This window comes from Stenella coeruleoalba (genome assembly GCF_951394435.1).
Source record: "Stenella coeruleoalba genome assembly, chromosome: 6".
In the NCBI taxonomy this organism is placed as follows: domain Eukaryota; kingdom Metazoa; phylum Chordata; class Mammalia; order Artiodactyla; family Delphinidae; genus Stenella; species Stenella coeruleoalba.
The window spans coordinates 55,655,961-55,671,464 of record NC_137151.1 but is presented as its reverse complement, the minus strand read 5'-3'; the positions used below and the strand labels follow the sequence as shown (position 1 = coordinate 55,671,464).

Genomic DNA, 15,504 nt, shown 5'->3' with positions numbered 1-15,504 from the left:
TTGGAGAACCCGAAATGGATCCATCCATCTGCATATGCTAACTATCATCCTCCCGCCAAACTGGAGCAACAGAATTGGCCTCCTGGAGAACTGCTTTTAGCTAAGCTGCTTTTCCATCCATTTATATTGTATTTAACAACAAAAGAAAGAACCCCTGTGAGTCTGATTTTATAATTTAGAAACTACCGAGGACGCTGTTTGCCTCATCACGCAGTGCTCTCAACAGCAACTCACAAGAGAAACCACTCAAGTCTCAGCCCCAGGGACAGTAAATCCTCCTGAGCAACCTGGTTTGTTTTTATCTTCCAGACACGTTGAATCATGTAATTCATTAGAGTTTTTTTCTTTAGCCTGGCTACCAGGACACTCAGAGCCAAAGTGGCTCTCTACTTTAAGCCAATGCATGCAATATTGACAACATATATTTTGTATACTATTTTAACCTTGGCTTCATCTTATTTTTCTAGTCTTTATTTTATCTTTGCCCCAATTCCCTCACTCCATTGTTGGCTTCTGTGTTTTCTAAAAATGTTCCAAATACATGTGGAGAGGTAAAATATTAAATAGTGCATAGTGCATAGTACATAAGATATAGTGTACTCAGTATAAATGCAGAAATGCTGTAACTTTTCAATAAACTGATTTCACGCCCTACTTCCTATGAGGTGAAATACTGAATATGTAAATAACTATAGTACACTAAAAACAAATGCAGAAAATCGGTATTTTCTCTATTAACTGATCCCAAGGCCCATTTTAAATGAGGTAAAAAATTAAATATATAAATATCTATACTATACTCAGTACAAATACAGAAAAGATATAATTTATTGACTATTTCTACAGCCTATCTTTAATCAGGTGAAATATTAAAATAGATGACTATTAAATGCACAGGTAACTATAGTGTACTTGGTACAAAGGCAGAAAGTCTGTAGCTTCTCTATTAACTAATCCCATAGCTCCCCTTCAGGGTTTCTCAATTTTCAGTGATTATTCGTGGTCTGATATATCATCTTTGGGTACAAGCACCATCAATTCCAGATTAAGGATCATTATATACTGATATTGCTGGTGTTATTACTTGTGTTATTAATGCATTTTTGCAGTAAATAAAACAAATAAAAATCATATTAGAAATGGGTTTTTTTATTGCTAGTTTGTTTAGAGTCACTGCTTCCAAAGAGTCGTTAATAGAAAACCTAGCAATCATTTTAATTTTTGATAAAGGAGTCAAGAATATACAATGGAGAAATAAGCCTCTTCAATAAGTGGTGCTGGGAAAACTGGACAGCTACATGTAAAAGAATGAAATTAGAACACTCCCTAACACCATACACAAAAATAAACTCAAAATGGATTAAAGACCTAAATGTAAGGCCAGACACTATAAAACTCTTAGAGGAAAACATAGGCAGAACACGCTATGACATACATCACAGCAAGATCCTTTTTGACCCACCTCCTAGAGAAATGGAAATAAAAACAAAAATAAACAAATGGGACCTAATGAAATTTAAAAGCTTTTGCACAGCAAAAGAAACCATAAACAAGACGAAAAGACAACCCTCAGAATGGGAGAAAATATTTGCAAATGAAGCAACTGACAAAGGATTAATCTCCAAAATTTATAAGCAGCTCATGCAGCTCAATAACCAAAAAACAAACAACCCAATCCAAAAATGGGCAGAAGACCTAAATAGACATTTCTCCAAAGAAGATATACAGATTGCCAAGAAGCACATGAAAAGCTGCTCAACATCACTAATTATTAGAGAAATGCAAATCAAAACTACAATGAGGTATCACCTCACACCAGTCAGAATGGCTATTATCAAAATATCTACAGACAATAAATGCTGGAGAGGGTGGGGAGAAAAGGGAACCCTCTTGCTCTGTTGGTGGGAATGTAAATTGATACAGCCACTATGGAGAACAATATGGAGGTTCCTTAAAACACTAAATATAGAGCTACCATATGACTCAGCAATCCCACTACTGGGCATATATACCCTGAGAAAACCATGATTCAAAAGGAGTCATGTACCAAAATGTTCATTGCAGCACTATTTACAATAGCCAGGACATGGAAGCAACCTAAGTGTCCATCGACAGAAGAATGGATAAAGAAGATGTGGCACATATATACAAGGGAATATTACTTAGCCATAAAAAGAAACGAAATTGAGTTATTTGCAGTGAGTTGGATAGACCTAGAGTCTGTCATACAGAGTGAAGAAGTAAGTCAGAAAGAGAAAAACAAATACCGTATGCTAACACATATATATGGAATCTAAAGAGAAAAAAAATGGTTCTGAAGAACCTAGGGGGCAGGACAGGAATAAAGACACAGAAGTAGAAAATGGACTTGAGGACACGGGGAGGGGGAAGGGTAAGCTGGGACGAAGTGAGAGAGTGGCATGGACATATATACACCACCAAATGTAAAATAGATAGCTAGTGGGAAGCAGTCACATAGCACAGGGAGATCAGCTTGGTGCTTTGTGACCACCTAAAGGGGTGGGATAGGGAGGGTGGGAGGGAGACACAAGAGGGAGGAGATATGGGGATATATGTATATGTATAGCTGATTCCCTTTGTTATAAAGCAGAAACTAACACACCATTGTAAAGCAATTATACTCCAATAAAGATGTTAAAAAAAGAAAACCTAGCAATCATTTTAATCATTAAGATTTTTTTTAATGTTCTCAGCAAGGCATATTGCAAATGAACTGCCAAAGACAGCTGTGCAGCTCACCTTTTAGGACACTTGCTAAATAAATACATGCAGAGGCCCAGTTTCCGTACTGTAAAATGGGAACACGTCACGGCAGGGTTAAAAATTTATCTTTGGTACTGCAAGTGTGAGGAAACCGAAACGCTGGGCTTTAGAGCCATTTGGAAGAGGGCTCTACAGTATATTATTTAGTACAATATTAGAGTCATTAATTAAATAGGACCTCATGCCACTGTCTACTCCTTCTTCACAGGGTGAGGCCAACATGGCAAGAACTTTGGACAACTGAAAAAGTAAATCAAAGTATGCTTTTCTTTACCCTTTGAGATCATATCTGGACTAGGAAAAATAAAATCTTACAGATCACCTTACCAACTCTGGCATAGGATCTAAATCAAACAATATGAAAGATAACCAGTTTTCAAATCCCCCATCTTGCTGACTAAACTTACTCCCATGTAAGAAGGACCTGAATCCAAAGGAAGTTTCCTGGCTGGAAGCAGTGATCGCACTTATAATTTTCCTTCAGCAAATCAGAAATGGCTGATGGGAAAGAGGGCTGGGGTCTGAGAGCTATTTTCTGTATCTTTAGATTCTGGTTCTGAGACTGATGGTGGGGACTGACAGGCACAAGGGGGATCTCTCAAGTGACACAATAAAAACCTATGCTCCCTTCACTAACACTGTTTTCTAAGGGGCTCTTGCCAGTGTGTAACCCTGGTGGTCACGGAGCAGAGTTCTTCTTAAGGTCCACCGAAAAGCACACTGAAACGTGTGAAGAAGGCAGATATGGGAAAGGGTGAATGCCAAGTAGGTGACCTAATGGTAAAGCATCCTTTCCTGAGGAACTTAAATCACACTGGGCCTAAGTTTCATTATTTATTCAATGAACACTTAGCAGGGTGCCTGCCTGCTGAGCCCCAGGCACTGTGCCAGGGCTGCGGTGAGCTTTAGCTCCTCATAGGAGGCTAATACAGGCACAGGGGAACAGTTATGAGAGTTCGGATGAAGAGAGATGACTTTCCTGGAGAACTGTGGGAAAGGCTGTACGAACGGGTTAGCACTTAGCTGGGGGCATCAAGAATACATGAGAATCCAACATGAGACGGGAGAAAGGCAATCAAAGTGGATCAATTATCATTCCAACCAGAGTTCACTGAATAAAGAAACCCCCCTTACTCATAACCGTTAAGATTCCATAATAGATTCCTGTCTTGCTGCCTGGCCTCTCTTCTTTCTGACCTACACCCTACACTATCAGGACAACTGCTTCCAACTAGAGCAATGTGTTTCAACCTGTCTCCTTTACAGACCTAATGAAGGTGACACTCATCATCACCTGGTTCCTGGTTCTCCACAATCTAATGCCAGCTTTACTCTTCCAACCTCATAAGCCACTAGGTCCTTTCAGTACACATCCTGGAAACTACCAAGCCTCTTGGAACTCCAGTACAGCAATGCGAGATCATACACATTTCTGCGCATACTTTCCCTCTTTCTCTGGTCAGCCCGGTTTCCATTTCTGCAGGACCCACTCACTCACCCGACATTGTCTGACTGAGCCCCACTGCCATGCCAGGCGCCAAGCTGGGCACTGAGATCCAGACACAAAGCCCCAAATCACTGACAATAAGTATTACTCACTATGTATTTTACTAACAGATTTTTAACGAACCTATGGAATTAGCTAATTCAAACTATATAACCCTAAAATTATTTAATATTTTAAAATATTTACTACAGAAAATAATCTAACAGCCATGCATATATCAACAACCCCCTTGTTTAACAGATATCAATATTCATATTTTTTGTTATGTTTGTTCCAGATGGCAGTCTTAAATAAAACGTTACAGATTTGGCTAAAGCCGAATTCCTGATAGCTTCCTCCTCCCCTTCGTCCCTAGAGGTACCCCTATCTTAAAGTGGTGTCATCCTGAAACATTTTTTATACTTTTACTAGAGATGCACTGATTCGTAAAATCAAACACTATTTAAATTCAGTATTATGTATATTTTAAAATATTCATAAAGATAACCTATACCTATTCTTTTGCAACTTGTAGTTTTCACTCGAAAGTCTGTTCTGCAAAGATGTCCACGTTGATACATGTAGTTGTTTCGTTTTAATGGCTCTTGAGTTTACTTATCCACAGTTTATTTCCCATTTCTATCCTGATTCAAATTTTTTACTTTTGCAAATAATGTTACAATAAGCATCTTTGTACCTGTCTTCCTGTGCATACCTGTCAGACTTTCTCCAATGATATCAAGTTCTTAAAAGTTTTAAATCCTGCTCTCCTGCTTGCTGATTCTTACTCATCCTTGAGTTTTTCTGACTTGAGTTTTTTATTATCTGATTGTGAGCGCATCTTTGGTGATGTCAGTTTCTCAGCTGGGTATTCCTGAACAATGCATACAGTTACATTTGGGCTCCAGACCCACATACCGTGCAAGCCTGGGGTGGTCCAAGGGTGCAGCTTTTGAGGGTCATGGCTTAATGCAGTGTTCCCAAGTTCAAGTCTACCACCGTGAGCACATAAGGCCTCACTCTTTGGTCCCTGCAGGGGTATTAAACCTAAGACTCCAGTGCTTTGTTGGGGGCTTGACAGTGCCCAGGCCTCCTGCACTCAATGCAGCTCAAATGCTTGTGGCTCTGGCTTTTTTTTTTTTTTGAAGATGTTGGAGGTAGGAGTTTATTTATTTATTTTTGCTGTGTTGGGTCTTCGTTTCTGTGCGAGGGCCTTCTCTAGTTGTGGCAAACCGGCGCCACTCTTCATTGCGGTGCGCGGGCCTCTCACTATCACGGCCTCTCTTGTTGCGGAGCACAGACTCCAGACGTGCAGGCTCAGCAGTTGTGCCTTACGGGCCCAGTCGCTCCGCGGCATGTGGGATCCTCCCAGACCAGGGCTCGAACCCGTGTCCCCTGCATTAGCAGGCAGATTCTCAACCACTGCACCACCAGGGAAGCCCGTGGCTCTGGCTTTTGGTTCTCTATTTCTGGTACCTGGGGATTTTCCTTTCTCCTTTGCCATTTCCTCTAGGTATTATTGACATATCAAATATCTCTAGGAGTTTACCGAGAAAAGTTCTATGTTCGTTTAATTGGCAAAATTGTCAGAATAAACGCCTTAACTGAATTCTTTAAATACTGATTTAATTTTTCTAATAGTGTAAAATTACATTTGAAAAAATCTGGAAATATATAACACTACGTTATTTAGCTTGTGAACTGTTCTTTTTGGTGCTAAACATACAGATATCCTTTAAAAAAACTGGGTAAAATTAAAACAAATTTTTGTTTTGACAATTTTAACTTTCTTGATAAATTATCTAATTGAGGAGTACAAAGCTAGAGTTAGAAATTTTTGATTTGTAATTTTATACCTTGCTTATAATTTCTCTTCCTATGAACAACTGCCTGGATGTCTTAAAAATGATCACATAATTTGATATCTGTGTTTTGAAAGTTTTCTTGATCTTACTTGCATGCTTTATGCCTTACTAAACATACTAACGTGCATAATTGTTAAGGGTCAAAGATTTAAAAATTCATGACAATACAATTTTATCTGCCTAATAATTTTAAATTCATAGCAATCAGCTGGGAAAGACAAACTACAGACAGCATTGTATTCACCAAGAAGGATTTTTTTGGCTATGAATAACAGAAGATAATGAGAAATACAACAATTACGATGTTAGAAACAGCTGAAAGACAAGTTACTATGGGCATACACCTACTTAGGATTAAACAAACTAAGCTTAAAAATGCAAGCAACAGAAGTATTTTATGGTAGGCTTTATTGGAATATGTAAATACTAAGAAAGAAACCCACAGATTGCATAAGTAGTGATTTCACCATTTGGAGTTGTGGCCGTAATTTTTATTCTAATGATATTTTAAATAGCATAAGAGGCTACTTAAATATAAAATACTTGTGATTAAATGTGTTTTTTCCAGTAATATACTGGTTTTGCATTTACTATATATTTTTTAAAATTAATTTTTATTGGTGTATAGTTGCTTTACAACGTTGTGTTAGTTTCTACTGTACAGCAAAATGAATCAGCTATACATATACATGTATCCCCTCTTTTTTGGATTTCCTTCCCATTTAGGTCACCACAGTGCACTAAGTAGAGTTCCCTGTGCTATACAGTAGGTTCTCAGTAGTTATCTATTTTATACATAGTATCAGTAGTGTATATATGTCAATCCCAATCTCCCAATTCGTCCCACCCTCCTTCCCCCCTTGGTATCTGTACATTTGTTCTCTACATCTGGGTCTCTATTTCTGCTTTGCAAATAAGATCATCTATACCATTTTTCTAGATTCCACATATATGCGTTAATAATACGATATTTTTCTTTTCGACTTACTTCGCATTTACTATATTTGAATACACAATTATTTCATATAGTAATTATTTCGTATAGTAGTTTTCCAGAGTTCTAGAAAACTCCAAGTAAATTGAATGTGTTTTTCAAAGCTAGATAAATGTTATGACTTAGAAATATTTCTGAGTTAAAAAAAATCAATCAGGTTTTCAAAGCCAATTAGCTTTGCCAAATAATTAACAATTGTTGAAAACATTCATTAACTTTGTCTACATAAAAGAAATCAAATTTCTAAAGTTAGCATAGTAGCTTTTGCTAGAGAGGCATACCAGTGCTGTATAAAACACTTCAAGCACAGGACTGAAAGATAATCAATATTACAAGAGGTTTCTCAAAATTAGAATAAATTGACATTTTTGGTATCCATTTCAGGAAGGCCAGTTAACAGTGACAACACTAAAAGCATCATTTGCTGCATCTAGGACAACTTAATAATGTGTGACTTGAAGGCGTGTAAGAAAATAGAGCCATCGGCCCTGTACCTGGTGCTCGCGATGCTTGGTGATTCTGCTCCAAGCCTACATCTTTCTAGCTGACTGGCAACAATCTGCCTTTCCACCTCCAGTTCTCGGGTTAGTCGCTGAAACTGAAGCTCCTGTGATTCAAGGAAATAGAAGGCATATAAGGCACCAGGTTTGCTTAGGCAGATACATGAATTCATGTACGTCACAGGAAACACAGGAACATGCCCGTAATGTAACACTACAGTGTGGCCTTACGAGATTAGGGTTTTGAATAGAACTGTGGGCCTCAACAACCTACTAATTTGTAGCTTTTACAAACTTAAAGGCACTAGAATATGTGTCTTCGTTTGAAACTGAAAACATGTAGACCTTTATTTGGCCTTTTTTGCTGGTGGTGGTGGTGGTTCTAAATGAGGTCTTCAAACAGTACTTTTGCTCCAGTGATGTATTAAAGTAAGGTCTGCAGAGTCCTCACTCGATGTGCCTACATTAGAGGCACACCAACCAATACAGGCCTCAACAGCCAATTCTTCCATCCCTCATACTGTATGTTAGCAGAGCATTAAAAAAAAAAAGAAGTAAATTCCTGTAATGAGAATCACTTGACCATATTTGATACAAAGCCTTTCCACTGTTAAGAAAAAAAATCATTACAACCCCACAAAAAAGTCTTTCTATATTTATCTATAATACACATTTTTTCCTATTGTCACAAATGCATTCATGTGTCACTTCATGAAGGGACCAAGAGAAAAAATAATGAAAAAGTCTGAGCCATAATATAGAATTTAAAATTGTATTAAAAAGCTGGAAAGATTGTCTCAAGAAATTACATTCTACATTCTACGATGCATCATGAAGGCCAGTATTCTATTCTAGGAGAAATGTTTTAACATTATTTGTACTTATCTCATTGTTATCTTGACAGGATTTTAATAAATAGAAAGCAGGCCATGCCATAAAATATCTATAAATCAAATCAAGTATACACTAAAGGCTTTAAGCCACAAATAACATCTCCAGTAACACCTCAAGCTCCCTTGTGCCACATTAACTCCTTACAAGTCTACTCAAAGCAAATGCTGAACTGTAAGTGGTTTAATTGGACACTGACTCCTGGTTCAAAATACGACAGATGAACCCTAAGTCTAGGAGCTAATCAGAAATAAAACTACCTTAGTTTTGTTTATAATAATAATATTACTGACAACATAATATTATTTATGACAATGTGTATTTGTCATGCAAACAAAAATAAAAAACAATTTAATTGAAAAGTGTATTAACTCCCTGCGGAGTCAGGCAAACGTGCAGTTACTTGACAGCATTGGCCGTGCAAATTCTACAAACTATTCCTAGAATAATTCTTAAGAAACAGTCCGTGAACTCCTTATTGCTTCCTGATATTGAGAGTCCTTTTCTAATGAGCCCAGTTGGTGTGGGCGTATAGGGCAGTGCCTGAATGAGTAATAGTTGGCCCAATAATGCCGTACAATAGGATCATAATGGGTAAGTAGGACACTGCCTACATCTGCTTAACACTTCCTAGACCACAGGCTTTTGATAAATGTTCGGCAACAAAAGATCAGATAGATAATAATTGCACAACATTCAGTACCAGGCTAAGATCATTGATTTTAAGGACAAATAGTATTATGTTTACTTCACACTTAGTCTTTCTTTGTCCTTAAACAGCATCATAGCTTCTGTGATACGCTTCCATTCTTTCTATTATTTTACTCAATTGTCTTATTATACACATCTTTTCCTGGAAGACTGGCTGCTTGGATCAAGGTGGGCCAGGAAAGGACCATCTGTGCATCTCAAAATATTCCCCAAGCCATCACTTAACTTTTGTGTTCTCAGTTCAGTGGCAACTAGGGATTGAGGGCTGGAGGGTTTTCTTCATTTTGCGATAGCCAAAAGTTACCAGGGTAGGATTGAGGCATGTTTCAAATGAGAACATTAAAAAAATTTCCATTCATAGAAAAAAAACATTTTAGTGGATTTTTAAAATCATATTTGTAGCTGCCTATGGCCTTTTGAGCATCCTTTCAAGGAAATGGTTGGGAAATTTCCTGCTTGAAGGCACAGGTTGGAACTTAATGACCCGTAATTCCTTCCCTTAGAAGCTGAGACAGATGCCTTTGGCTCTGCCGAGAAGATGCCAGACTGTGACTTGGATGCTGAAACCAAGACAGTGACATCAGAAAATATGAAGCTCGTTTTCTCTCTTTCTTTCACCTTCTTGCTGTACTCCCTGCAGTAGGACTCAAGGAAATGACCTCCACACAAACTATGTTTATACTTGGTGGCAGTGGCAGTGTTTACTTGATTTGGACACTGTTCCTGGGAGTTTAGTCTCAAGGTTTGTTCTCCAGTCCTGGCAACAGATGTGGGAATTCACTAATAACCACCTAATAACCACTTTTTCCCCCCTGCATAATTAGCCATGTCAGTCTCTTTTTCTTGCAACTAGAAACTCTGACTGACATACTGCTAGAAACCATTTACAGTTGTCAAGTTGCTAGAAGAGCCTCTGTACCCACGATGCAGCTACATTTTGTTAGAAGTTGGGAAATTCCTTTAACACTCATATGAACTGAGTAAAGTCTACACTGTATCCCTCCTGGCTGTGGAGCCCATAATACTGAACATTACTGGCTACTTTTATCAAAACCATTTTATCCATTATTTGCCCACACGTCTCACAAGTATGACATCATTAAAGCCCCCAAAGCAGACTCTCAGGAAGCTGTAAAGCATGGAATCTATAAAGGTTATCTAATACCTGTGGATATTTACAAGTAAAATATATATATGCTTTTTAATAAAATTATTAATACTACTTCTACAGAATACAAATAAAACTCCCACATGTGACTGGCACCAAGATGAATGAGTAGGATATAAATATTTGACAATTCTGTCTCTACTGGCTTCTTAGACTGACTGACAAGGAAGACGGTATTACATATAAAAACACATCTAATGATTTCCAAAATAACACTCATTGAGATGATTATGCAGTGATACCATCCATAAATTTAAAATTTTAATATTTTATCCTCTAAACATAGTATGTGAATGCTGATCTTTACTGCAGCATCCCAAACTGGGCATCTAAATTACAGGGGGATCCTTTGAGAAGAGCAAGGAAATAATGTTAGAAGCATTTGCCAATGATTAGTACATGACAATTTCCTCTTAAATTCTGTCAAACAAGACCGTAATCAAGCTTAGAAGGAAAGCCAAGCCTACTAACATGCTATAAAAGTGGAGTCAGTTCACATGCGTTTGGAAGCTTTTGTTTATATTTACCTCATCTCTCTCAGTAAGTATATTGATAAATATTCTCTGAGAGTCAAGGGAATAGAAGGAAACAAAGATTCACTTGCATGATCTTGTATGGTAGACAGAAACGCATGGCCCGAGGAGGCCCAAGGAACGACTCAATACCCCAGTGGTCAGTGCCTTCAGGGGGCCCTCAGAGGCAGAGAATCTCCTTGACCAAGGAAGTTGTACCCTTCTGGGCAGGCTGCATGCAGCCACTGATTGAGGTGAGAATATAAAAGCCGGATCCAGATTTGCTTCAGAGCTTTCCATGGGCTTGACTGTCTGGCATGGTATTTGGACCTCTCCCCTGCCCAAGCCTGCTTTTCCTTGCCCTCACCTCCACAAGTGCTGATCTATAATAAACATTCTGCATGCAAAACTCCACTCCAGTGAGAACCCAACCTGGGACAGTACTGTTTTTGGATTCCTTTTATATAATGATAGAAGTTTTCTCTCACTCCTAATTTTTCAATACTGTGAGATGCTTTAAATGTACTGAAAAAGTATAAACAATAATACAATGAGCTTTGGCAAAGCTGATCCAGCTCTAGCAAATCTTACTGTTTTGCTACATTTGCTTCAGGTTTTTTGAGAAATAAAATATTACAGATACAATGGAATCCCCTGGTTTCTTCTTCCTGGATCTTATTTCTCTCTCTTCTTCCCTCTCCGGAAGAAACCATTAGCTTGAATTTGGTGTTTAATATTCACATGAATATTTTATATTCTTACTACTCCATATATACAGATCCATAAATAATATATAGTATTGTTTTGCATATTCATACAATTTATATCAATGGTATAATACACTCAGTGCTCTGCAGATTGGTTTTATTATAATATGATTTTGAGATTTATCAGTATCAGTACACATAGATCTAGTTCATTTATTTCCATTGCTCAACAGTATTCTATTGTACAACTACAGCACAATATATTTATATGTTCTTATAATGATGAACCCTTGGGTTGCTTCCAATTTTGTGCAATTATAAGCGTACTGCAAAATAAGCATCACTGTATAAATCATCTTGTGCACATGTGCCAGACCTCTCCAGTAGAGACACAGACGTGGAATTGTTGGGTTGAAGGCTACGCATATCTTCAAGTTTACTTGATAACGATTATCAAATTACCTTCCAAAGTAGTTGTACCAATTTACATTCCAGTCAGCAGTGTATGAGGGCTCCAGTTTCTGTACATTTTCACTGATACCGATTTGCATTTTGGGGCTTAAATTTCCTTCCTTCCCTCCTTCCTTCCTCCCTCCCTCCCTCCCCTCCTTCCCTCCCTCTTTCCTTCCTTCTCTCCTTCCCTCCCTCCCTTCCTTTCTTTCTTTGTAATCTGATAGGCATGGGGTGCTACCTTGCATTTATTTTATTTTGTATTTCCTTGTTAACCAACATCTTTCCGGATGCTTATTGGCCATTTAGGTACCCTCTCTCACAGGTATCATAAACGCTCAGGGGGATACTTTCTCCCTACTACCAGCACCCAAGCTTGTCCTCTTCTGGGGGACAGGTTTCTCAACACCCTTGTACTAATGCTGTTGCTCTGTAAAGTTTTATGTTTGGGCAAGGGATATCCCATTAGAATCCCCATCTTGGGCAGCCCTCAAAGGGCACATGGCATTTGACATCTAATGGTATGCTCAAGATCACCGAGGCTTGACACATACTTTCAAGGTGGAAGCCAGGTTTACTGCTTACTTAGCTTAGGAGTCTCACCTTCATTTTGGTTTTTGTTTCTGTGAGTACTTTACTTCCTTGGCAGCTCAGCCTTGCTTTTAAAAACACAATTTAAATACTTTATTCAGTATACGTATTTAGTTTCTTTCAGTGGGGAGACCGGTTAGGGTATTGAATATGCCAGAAATGGGAGTCTCCACAGCTTTTTCATATTTTCTCTTAATTTCTCTGAGAATTTCTCAGTATTTCTTTCAATTCACTATTTCTCTGTTTGCCTCGTGAAGGGTTTATCTCATCTATTATTCACTTTTTTCCAATGACAATGTTTTCCATTTCTGAGACTTCTAGTTGGGTCTTCTTCATACCCACCTGTTCCTGCTGTTCATTTGGAGTGAAACCTCTACCTAAACTCCAGGTACCTCAGTCCTAAATGCGACCTTAAACTGGTGATTCAGTGTTTTTTTTAAACAGAAATAATACTGCATACCTAGTCATGTCTCCTGCCACTGGCTTCCAGAAGCCCAGGAGGCTTCCAGCATTAGGTCCTTCCACTCCCATCTCCTTCAATAAGCAGGAAGCGCTCCATCCCAGACCTCAGCTTCAAGGACTCTGGTGCTGGCACTAAAAACAGGGCATACTTCACCCTCTTGTGGCCTCCTAGCCCCTCTCACCTTCATTAAAGCCTCACTGATGGCCAGTAGTGACATATCTCCTGACCCTTTCCAACTGTGCCCTATGGAAGCCTCGTTCCAGTTTGCAAATTCTGTTTATAAACTCTTCATCTTTTACTTAGAATATTCTCCATCTCAGGGTTACTAAGAAGACTCTCCACCTACAGACTTTAATTGAAATGTAGTTCTTTCCTGAAAATACTGCTTCTTCTGACCTCTGTCTGGTGAAGACTATGCATTCTTCACACCACAGCTGAGGTGCTCCAGAGAAGGAAACTGGCCTTCCCCTGGTTCCTCACTACCTCTACTTATTAGCATGAAGTTGTATATAATATTCCTCACTGTCCTCCTGTCAGTAGAATCTGTAATCATATTCCCACTTACATTCTTTTTTTAAAAAAAGATTTATTTATTTATTTATTTTTGGGGCTGCATTGGGTCCTAGTTGCAGCATGAGGGATCTTCGCTGGGGCATGCGGGATCTTTCACTGAGGCACAGTCTCTTTGTTGTAGTGCTCGGACTTCTCTCTAGTTGTGGTGTGTGGGTTTTCTCTTCTCTAGTTGTGGCACACGGCTCCAGGGCATGTGGGTTCTGTAGTTGTGGCACGCAGGCTCCAGAGCGCGTGGGCTCTGTAGTTTGCGGCACGTGGGCTCTCTAGTTGAGGCGTGAGAGCTCAGTAGTTGTGGCAAGTGGGCTTAGCTGCCCTGTGGCATGTGGGATCTTAGTTTACTGACCAGGGATCAAACTCACGTCCCTTGCATTGGAAGGTGGATTCTTTACCACTGGACCGCCAAGGAAGTCTCGTCCACTTACATTCTTACATTAGTACGCTGTGTTCCCTCTTGCCTTAGATGCTAGAAACAATTCTTCTTCCAAACTTGTGCAAAAGCTCATTGGGGGTCATGCCATACAACTACAGTTGCCCACTTGTATCACTAGCATCTATTTACTTCAGGTTGTTCTAACTGATTCACTAATTCAGGAGTGGCTACAATAGTTACTACCACTATGACGATGACAATTAAGAAACAGCAGTAGGCATTCCTATCAGGCCATTAGCGATGACACTCTCAATTTCCTGTCCCACATTTATGTTAGTCCTCAATCCTCTTCCAGGATTGGTAGAGGAGTGTCCCCTTCCTGTCTAAGGCCAGACTCTCCATGCCCTCTTGCCTCTTCCAGGATCTTGCTTCTCTTTCCCAAATCGTCAGTGTTTCCTCTCAGTTTAATGCTTAAATCTTCTCATCAGAAAACATCTTCTTGACCTCAGGACTCCTCAATCTCTGTTTCCTTCCCATTTGACCTATACTACCTTTTAGTAAATATTTCTCTTTAAATTGACTCCTTTTTAAGACAAGACAGTATCATTCTAGCATTAAATCACTGAAATCCTGGTTTCTAATGCTTCTGTATAATTTTCCTAATATAAATTAAAATATGTAATTTTTAAAGATGTTCATCTGTGTATTAAAAACCCATTCACATCACAGTACATGTACAACACACCAGGGGTCAACATACCTTTCCATGTCTATACATCTCAGCAGGAAAGTACTGAGTACTGGTTAGACTGAAAGAAGTAAACTGACAAGGTCATTATTTGATACAATCAGTGCTTACGTAAGAAATAATTTTTATTTCAATCACTGTTGCTTAAAAATCTTCCAATAATAATAATTTACCTTTCTAATTTAGTATGGTAAAAGAGTTTTATATCACTAAAAGATCAATCATCACTGAATAATAATGTTAGATTTTTAAGGTGCAGAGAATTTCACAGTGTATGTCCTATATCAGGATATACTATAGCATTTTTTTCTCTTTTGCATGTTAAAAAGATGAGTAAATTATGGTCATGATCATATATTTGATGCTCTTGAGTCAGGCCTAGAGAACTACTTTAAAAATGAATATTTAAGAGCTAGTAAGAAATCCTCAAAGCATCCCAGATTCCATTCCCAAATCTAGGCTGATACCAAAACCAAAGCAATCATATTTTGAAAGGGTCCCTGAACTCTCAATCTTAATAACCATCCACTAGTGAAGAGGTGATCAAATGTCCTGACCTTCTATCACAGTTTACATAATAATTGACAAGTCTTTATTAAGTCTACTTGGTAGTCACTAAAAACCATATATAATTAATTATAAAAATGCTAACTACATGATGTTTAACCCCTCTGTACTGACCAGATCCTTT

General features: G+C 38.5%; 1 protein-coding gene across 16 annotated transcripts in view; it reads right to left on the bottom strand.

The window, feature by feature from the left end:
• PKP4 (plakophilin 4) overlaps window positions 1–15,504 on the bottom strand; it is a 252,351-nt gene that overhangs the window by 107,946 nt on the left and 128,901 nt on the right. For 13 of the 16 annotated variants that reach the window (XM_079925012.1, XM_079925014.1, XM_079925023.1 and 10 more), the window contains one exon: window positions 7,624–7,736. The exons of 1 other annotated variant lie outside the window; for it this stretch is intronic. In XM_079925012.1, the coding sequence (XP_079781138.1) occupies window positions 7,624–7,736 (113 nt within the window). Of the gene's footprint in view, window positions 1–7,623; window positions 7,737–14,825; window positions 14,875–15,504 lie in introns of all 16 variants that reach the window. 2 more of the 16 variants (XM_079925019.1, XM_079925013.1) reach the window with 1 other exon arrangement.